The sequence below is a fragment of the Camelus bactrianus genome, chromosome 20 (assembly GCF_048773025.1).
Source record: "Camelus bactrianus isolate YW-2024 breed Bactrian camel chromosome 20, ASM4877302v1, whole genome shotgun sequence".
In the NCBI taxonomy this organism is placed as follows: Eukaryota; Metazoa; Chordata; class Mammalia; order Artiodactyla; family Camelidae; genus Camelus; species Camelus bactrianus.
In genome coordinates this window covers 19,827,657-19,835,903 of record NC_133558.1, presented here as the reverse complement: position 1 = coordinate 19,835,903, position 8,247 = coordinate 19,827,657, and the positions used below count along the sequence as shown (strand labels likewise).

General features: G+C 52.4%; 1 protein-coding gene and 1 long non-coding RNA gene across 2 annotated transcripts; one reads left to right on the top strand and one right to left on the bottom strand.

The window, feature by feature from the left end:
* Window positions 1–1,448: 1,448 nt before the first annotated feature.
* On the bottom strand, window positions 1,449–7,302 carry LOC141574226 (uncharacterized). Its single transcript, XR_012501041.1, has 3 exons — window positions 7,173–7,302; window positions 2,930–3,033; window positions 1,449–2,164 (listed from the first exon to the last, which is right to left on the bottom strand). It is a non-coding gene; the product is annotated as an uncharacterized LOC141574226 (long non-coding RNA).
* SFTA2 (surfactant associated 2) lies at window positions 6,947–8,001 on the top strand. The gene is made up of 3 exons (XM_010961581.3): window positions 6,947–7,344; window positions 7,576–7,658; window positions 7,786–8,001. Exons 1-3 carry the CDS (start codon window positions 7,284–7,286, stop codon window positions 7,870–7,872), a joined length of 231 nt encoding a protein of 76 aa, XP_010959883.1. The 5' UTR covers window positions 6,947–7,283; the 3' UTR covers window positions 7,873–8,001.
* The last annotated feature ends 246 nt before the right edge of the window (window positions 8,002–8,247 follow it).

Below are 8,247 nucleotides of genomic sequence, written 5' to 3'. Positions count from 1 at the left end.
AGTCTCCACTGTCCCCTTCTTCCTGATTCCTTGCCCAAAGCAAGCATTTGCTCAGAGATTGTCAAAATTTATACACTGGGCTGCTGAGTGATAGTGCCTGGAGCTGGAGTAGGGGGGAGGACAAACTACCAGGGGCTGTAAGGAGAGAGACAGCTGTGGGTCCAGGGGTCTAAGTCACCACCCCCATCACTCACTTAATTTGTTCCCTTTGGGTCTCCTGTACTGGAATGTAAGCATCCCTCAGGGGAAGTCTTTGCCTTGATTACTGCCGTGTCTCCAGCACCTGGGATGGGGCCTGGCTCCCAGGAGACATCAGTAATGTTGACTTGGCTGAAAGGAGTGGAAGCCAGGGCTGGCTTCTGCCTCTTTGGGGGAAGTGGAGCCAGCAGAGGGGGTGGAGAGGGCTGGACCTAGAGGGCAGGAGGCCAGGACCTCGGGGCTGCGGGGTTCCACGGGAGGACAAGAGGACTGAATTTGTGAATTCCTCTCATTACTTGATGTGACTGGTCCCTAAGCCTGAGGCAGAGTTGGAATGGGTAGGAAGAGGAGAGGCCAACTGCTCATTAATGCCATTAATGAGAGATTAATGAGGCTTCCTGGAGTCAGGCCAAAGAGCGACTACTCAGAAACAGGCAGCCTGCCTCCAGAGCCATGCATCCTGCAGGATGGGGAAACTGAGGCAGAGGCCGGCCCTCCCCTGCCACTCCGTCTGGACTCAGAAGTAACTGACTACCCCCTTTTCCACTAATCTGCTACCCCACCATTTCCCCCAGGGATGCAGGCCTCTAGAAGAGTGGTTCTCAATAGGGAGGGGCAACTTAGCCCCCCAGGGGACATTTAGCAAAGTCCAGAGACATTCTTGTCACAACTGGGGGAGGGGGTTTGTCCTGGCACCTAGTGGGTAGAGGCCAGAGGTGCTGCTGGCCATCCCATAATGCACAGGACAGCCCCACAACAAAGAACTCTCCAGCCCAACATGCCACCGGTACCAGAGGCTGAGAATCTCTGTTTTTGTTGTGTAGATAAACGTCTCCTTCTCTTTTAGGCACAGCTTCCTCCGGAGGACACAGGCATCTTGGGTGGAGGAACCTGGAGGTAGGTGGAAGCTCCACTGACACATGGACCTCTTAGTGTCAGTAGAGCTTGCTGTGTCTGAGCTAGAGGCTGAGGGGCCGGTCACAAAACAACCCTTCCCGCTACTGCTGTGTCAGCTGTTCCAGCTACTGCAGCATGCTGAGCACCGTACCTATGAGGCTGTAACCTACGAGGTTAGCAACATCAGCCTCACTTTACAGATAAGAACAAACAGTCTCAGTTCAGGGAAGTGACTTGTCCAGGGTCACACATCTTGTAAGCAGCAGAGACTAGACCTGGCTGGTACCTGCCTGACAGCAAAGTCCACGCACTTGGACAAATTAAAAAGTGGCTGGGAGACCAGTGGAGGGGGTGCTGTTTTATTTAGCAAGAGTTGTGTCCACCACCCACCTGGAGTGGGCATCAAAGAACAGGGTTCCTCACCTGTTCGAGATGAGAGAATTGGGGGTCTTGAAAGGGTCAGAAGCCAGCCCAAGGGGGCTCCATATAGAAGGAGGTGGTAAGTGGGACCCTGGTCCTGTGCCCTGGGGGGGGGCCCAAAGTATCCTCAGCCAAGGAGCTTCTCTGATAGGCGGGGAAGAGGATGGGAACAGGAAGAAAGGGTGAGGGAGGAAGGTTCCAATTGCCCAGACTCTGTGAGCCCTGGGAGAGCCCTGGAGATCATCCAGCCCCGGTGCTTCCTTCTACAGAAGAGAAAACTGCATCTGAGTGGTTAGGTACCAGACAGCAGGCTGGCGGCAGGGCCGGGACTGGTATCTCAGCCTCTCACTCAGCGGCTGACAGTGGTCTTCCCCTTACACTGTTGGTGGAAGAGACCCGGGGTGCCAGTGGCCCCAGAAATCCACCCACAGGAAATGTCTCCAGTTAGTGTGAGTACGAAGGCTGAGTCCTGAATGAGTCTATTCAGGAGAGGAAGGAGGGAGGCCAAAGGCAGAGGGGCATGTGGCTATCCTGGCCCCACCCTTTCACTTGACAGAGTAGCACTGGCTGGTGGCCTCATGGTGGCAGCTGTAGAGGTCACAGAGCCACAGCCTCATCCCACACTCATCTCCTTCCGGAACTGGCAGCCCTGTGAAATGAGAGATGGAGAGGATGGGTTAACTGAGGGCCCCAGGAACCTGCTGGCCAGCCCTCAGCTCTCCCCACGGACTGCTGCCTCCCTCAATAACTCAGGTTCTCAGAGTGCCTCTTCCAGCAAAAACAATCATAATAATGAATTGGACTAATTTACTGAGCACTTACTATGTGCCAGGCACCTAAGTGCTTTACATGCATAAACTCATTTAATCTTCCAACAGCCCTGAGATGAATACTATCCTTCTCATTTTATCCAAGACTCAATTACCTCATTGGTAGAATGAGAGGAATAATATTACCTATATCACAGGGCTGCTGTGAACTAAAATGCGGCACTTGGCATATAATAAGTGCTGTTCAAGTGTTAGTTATTATTATTATTCATGAGGCATCTGGAGCACAGAGAGGTTGAGTAACTTGAACAAAATCACACAGTTATAATGGCAGAGCCAGGATTCAAAACCCAGGTTCTGTAACTTCATGGAGTTGATTCTTCACTGCCTAGAGCTGAATTTAGTGCCTCCAGGGGCTGGTCAGCCTGCAGTGCTCCCCGGCCTCTCCTTCAGTGGCCGCATCCCTGCCTGGTCAATGCTTCTCAGCCACCCAGACTGGGGTTCCGTTTTCCCCTTGTCCCTCCCTAAGTGTGGCAGGCTGTCATCTTTTCCCAAAGCCCCTGTTCATCTTGAAGTTCTGGGGCACTAGGTCCCAGCCCCGCTGGCCTCAGAGACCCACATATTTGGACCATAGCTTCACTCACCTTCTTAATACCATACAGTAGGCTGAAGACTGCTGTCACCACAGTGAGAGTGATCAACACGATGGCCCAGTCTGGGACAGAGCCCCTTCTCTGAGGCTTCAGGCCTGAGGAACAGAGAGGGACAGTGACCAAGGCCAGTGGGACCCCAATGCCCCCAACCTCCACTGCCCTCCATGACCTCCCATCTTTCCTTCTGTGATGCTGATGTCTGTGCAATTCTAAGACCACGTTTCTCTGTGGAGTTCTGTCTTGTCATCTTGGGAACAGAATCTCACCAGAGGGGTTTTAAAGGGCGTCAATCCAAGCCCCAGCCACTCTTCCCTGACACCCGTGGGCATGTCCTTCAGTCTCTAAACTCCTCACTGACATCCACATCTCTCCATTTTTCTGAACCCTCCTCCATATTGCAGGCTCTACTGTCCGTGTCTCTCTCCATCTGTGATGTCTGCTCTGCGAGGGTCCCCAGGTGGGCCTCTCTCCTTCTTCTGAGGCCCTGTCCTCCCCACTGCCCCACCCTAACTCTGGTCACTAAGAGGAGCCAGAGCTTGTTGTCCGGTTTTCTCTCCACTCATTTCTTGCCTTCAGACTGTCGGGAGAAGGTGAGAGGGGTAGACTAGGATTGAAGGGGCAGGGAGAAGGGGACAGAGGGAGGAAGGAGGACAGGATCTCTGGAAGGGATGCTTGTCGCCCTGGATAGGCAGATCGGGCCACAGGGAAAGGAGTCAAAAACCAGGTAACAATCAGGTAACAGACATCTGGCTGCTGGTCTGACCAGAGGCTTTGAGAGGGCACTGAAACCCTTTTAAGAATTGGAGACATCCTCAGACATACTCAGAACACAGTTGAAAGCAGGCACTAATGCCTGTCCCTACACTCATCTCCAGGAGCCAAGGTGCCTGCAGGTCAATGACCCAGTGCAAGTAAGAGTGCCTTACTGGTCAGGATGCTGAGCCCTGGGGATGTAGTGGCTGTGCTAGCCGTGGTGGTCATGGAGCCTCCTGACACAGCCCCACTGGGTGTGGAGGTCCCAGGTACAGTTGAAGCAGTTCCAGGGGCTGTCGTGGGGAAACAGATCCTAGAAGGGCAGAGGGGAAAAACGGCTGGAAGAGATCTGAGCGAGAGCAGAAGCAGAAATTATGTCCAGTGTCCTCTCCATTGAAATCCTGGGAAAGATTTTGGTAGAAATTGATCAACTGAGTCAATAAAAATTAAAGGATTGAGAATAGCTAGGACAATCTTAAAGAAAAACAAAAGTGGAAGACTTACACTACCAGATCTCCAGACTTGCTGCAAAGCTGCAGTCAGTAAGTACGGCAGCCCTGGAGTAAGAATAGACAGAAGAGAGTCCAGAAACAGACTCAACATGTACCTGGTGACTTCATTTTTGATAAAGAGATTCACACAATTCTATGGTGGAGAAAGAAGGGGGGTCTTTGGAATAAATAGTCCTGGAGCAACTGGTTATCTGTAAGGGGAAAAAAGGAAACTTGACCCCTACCTCACTCCATACACAGAAATTAAGCTGAGATACACCATAGGCTTACGTTTGAAAGCTAAAGGAATAAAGCTTCCAGAAGAAAGAATAGGAGAATATTTTCATGACCTCAAAGTAGGCAAAAAAAAAAAAAATGTCAGGCAGGATACAAAAGACACTATAAGAGAAAAAGTTGACAAGTTGAAAAGCAGAAAGAGGGCCTTTGTATAGCCACCAAGGCCAGTGCACTGCTTCAGTGAGTTTCCAGGGAACTCATATCTTACTCGTGGCAGAGAACCGGAAGCCCCCACCCAGAGCTATGGGCCAAGCTAAGGAGTCCTTCAGAGACAGACTGAGCAACAGAAATATCACTTGGCAACATTGACACTGCTCCTGAAGTGCTCCCAGGAACTGTCGGAGATAAAGTCTGAGGACTACTGGGCAGCACCCCAGAGGCTGGAGAAACTGTTGGGAAACTCGCTGAGATGGTGGGGAGATCTGCAGAGATGGTGGGGAGACCTACAGAGATATCCCCAGAGGCAGGGGGTATGCCTTCAGCTACAGTAGAGATCCCCAATGGGGTCAGCTGAGCTGTTGGAAGAAGAACATGATAAGATGGTGTCAGAAGAGCTGGCCATCTCTCTGGGTCCAGTGTCCACATCTTGACCACAAGGCCTCAAGTCAGAGCTCCAGTGCTCACCGTATCCAGCCAAAGCCTGCAGGCCCAAGAGCAGCACCAGTGTGGTGTCCATGGTGTCAGCTGGTGTGTGTTTCCAGGACTGTCTCCCTGGCTCTTTAAAGGCTTTGAGGCCTTATTACAAGTCTCGAGAGAGTCAGGTGTGCCTTGGCCTCCATCAACACCAGGATCTCCATCCCCAGGGAGAGGTCACCAAGCTGTCCCAGAGGATTGATCTGTTCCAGTCTGATCCCAGGAAGCACTGGGCAAGGGGAAGAGTGAGTAAGAGCCTGAGGATTCCCCTACTGGGCTCTCAGGCTGTTTCCAGATTAGGGATCTCTCCCCCAGACCCGAGTTGGTCCCCAGCCCAGACTCCCATCTAAGGGAAGAGATCCAGGCATCCTATCCCCAAATCCTCCCCTTGTTTCTAGAAGTACAACCACTGGGGGTGAGAATACATAGGTCCCTCGGGGAAGCAGGAATTGGGAGCTGGGTGGGGGTGGAGAGCGTCACCGCCTGGGGACTGCATCAGACCCTTAGGAGAACCCAGGGCAGGGGAGGAGGGTGAACACCTGGGCCATTTCTCGTCCAGATGGCTGCAGCCCACAGAGCTTTCCATTCCTTTGGCAGAGGAGGAGTGACAGGAGAAGAGGGTCACCAGGCATGACAAGCATCGTGTTCAGGGACAGTGCAGTGAGGAAGGTCAGAACCCAGCTCTGAATCCACCACTTCCAAGCAGTGGGGTCTTGGGCAAGTCACGTGGCCTAAGTCCTTGTTTCTTCACCCCTAAAACTGGGGTAACGCATCTACTTCAGAGGCCATAATTAAAGCATTAAAGGAAATAATGTTTCTAATGTGCCTGGCATGGGACAGCCTCAGCTCTGATTATATGGAAAGAGGGCGCCAGTTGGGAAAGATATAGGGATGCTCCCACCCTCCTCCTATGCAGACTCAGATGCCGGAAAGCAGCTGTCTTCCCACTTTCTACCCTCTGCTCGTATCTGCTAGGTCTGCTGATCTTTTTGTCCATCAATTCTTCCCGCTCTGGTCTTCCTGCTCTCCAGTGAGAGTCTGGGAGTCCCTGGATTGCACTTTATTTATATTTATGTTATCGACAGTGTCTCCCTCCGCCTCTCCATTTCCCTGGTCTTGCTTTTGCCTTTTCTCCCTGACTCTGCCTTCTCTGCTTCCATCCCTCTGTGCTGGGGCCCACTGGGTTTTTTAGGAGTGGGTTGTAGATACTTAGAGAGGCAGTTAATAAGATAAGAGGCATGTGTCTTTGTATGCTCTAGAGGGTTTACGTGACTGGTGCTTCAGTCTGCTGTGCTTATTCTGTGTCTGGCATCATGACGGATGGGTTCTAACCTCTCTGCTCCTGACTTGCTGTGTGACTTTAATAAGTCAATAAGTCTCTCTGGGCCTTCGTTTCCTAGCTTTTAAAGAAAGAGGGTAAACACAATGTGTTCCAAGCTCCCTCTACACATCTGTCCTCGTGTTTGTCATTCCAATGCCTGTGTGAAAGGGTGTTGGCTGAGGGGATCCCTTTTGCGTGAGTGCACAAGGCGGGGTGGATGGGAGGATGTTTGAGGAAACTCGTGTCTCCACCTAAATAGCTAGGATGTTTCAGAGCAACTAAAACAAAACATTCAAAATGAAAGTTCCCTGTCACCCAGATTTCTCACCGAGAAAGTCAGCTGTGGCTGGGGGGACAGAGCGCCTGGGTTTGGGAAGAGCTTAATGTATTCCACCCCTCCCTTTTGGGTGCACATTCCTGAGCCCTTTGGTGGCATGATGATAGAAATTAATTGCAGTTAATAATTAATCCCTCAAGGGCAATGACAGGCCCAGGCTTGGGTGGGGCCCAGACACCCGCAGGAGGGACACCTCCTCAACTTCCCTCCCTGCGGGACTGGGTACCCACTGCCTCAAGCCTCGAGACCTGGGGAGGTGGGGCATGGGATTGAGGAAACGGGGCCACCTTCTATTTGCCCCCCAGCCCAGTGGATGGCCCTTTCGTGGGTCCTCAAAGAACACTTCTTGAGAGAACTGGAAAAGCCAGTTACCAGCGTCCCCCTCTCATCTCCCACACGCACCTGTGCTAAGGACGGAGTGGGGCACAGAAGGGAGGGCCAGGTAAGGAGAGGCTAGCGGAGCTTCCAACATTTCTTCCGTCCGCCTGAGAAGCAAACAACCAGGTAGCCGCGATGGGGGCTGGACTGTCCCTCTTCCTCTTCCTGACTCTCCTTGGCAGCTCACAGGGAACAGGTGAGATCTGGAGGGCTAGCCACCTGGGTCCTCGTGGCAAGAAGAGGCTGAGAAGGGGAGTAAGAGAGATGGAGGCACCATAGGCCTGAGCTCCCAGGTGTTCAGGGTGGAACCCCTACACGGAGAGGTCTGGAAGGGGAACTCGGGTGGGGATGAAGTGGGAGGAGTGCCCGCATCTCTGAGGGAATCCAGCCCTGCCAGCTGGGTCCTAAGCTGTACTTTTGGGGCCAGGAATGACTTTGCAACTGAAGCTGAAGGACTCCTTTCTGGCAAATTCCTCCTATGATTCCAGCTTCCTGAAACTGCTTGAGAAGGTAGTCTTTTAGGAGGGAAAAGGATGGGGCGGTGTGGGCTTGGAGTGGGTTTCTGAGTCCACTGTGGGCCTCTGGCTGTCCCCAGGGAGGGAACGAGAACCACCTTACACCCTTTTCTCTCCCTCAGCTCTGCCTCCTCCTCCATCTCCCATCAGGGACCAACGTCACCCTCCATCACTCAGGATCCCTGCATCACGTCATCTGCAAAGTCTGAGAGCAATCCAGGCTGGTTCCCCTCTTGGTTAGGGCATTTGGTCCCTGGGGAGCAGGGACAATGCCCTGACCCTGTCTTCCAGCAGGCTCTCACCCTGCTGAGTGGCAGTAAATACACTGAATTCAATGACTTGATTTTGTGGGCTCGTGAGCAGAGGGCCGGCAGGAAAAGGACGCCCAAGTCTCTGACTCTCCCTTGTTAAGCAGAGGGTTTCCAGGGTGGACAGATAGCCTGAATACCAGTGTCAAAGGCGCATCTGGGAAATTAACTGCTGGAATACACACATGTACCTCACACACATGTATGTGAATACCACTTCAAGCTGAGATCTTCAGAACTCCTGGGAATAAAGGAAAGGAATATTTGACTTCCTGC

What these genes read in the sequence shown, in the direction of transcription:
- SFTA2 (XM_010961581.3), top strand. Translation starts at nt 7,284, where the DNA reads ATGGGGGCTGGACTGTCCCTCTTCCTCTTCCTGACTCTCCTTGGCAGC. An exon ending in TGGCAGCTCACAGGGAACAG is followed by an intron (nt 7,345 to 7,575) that starts GTGAGATCTGGA and finishes TTTTGGGGCCAG; the next exon opens with GAATGACTTTGCAACTGAAG. An exon ending in TCCTGAAACTGCTTGAGAAG is followed by an intron (nt 7,659 to 7,785) that starts GTAGTCTTTTAG and finishes TCTCTCCCTCAG; the next exon opens with CTCTGCCTCCTCCTCCATCT.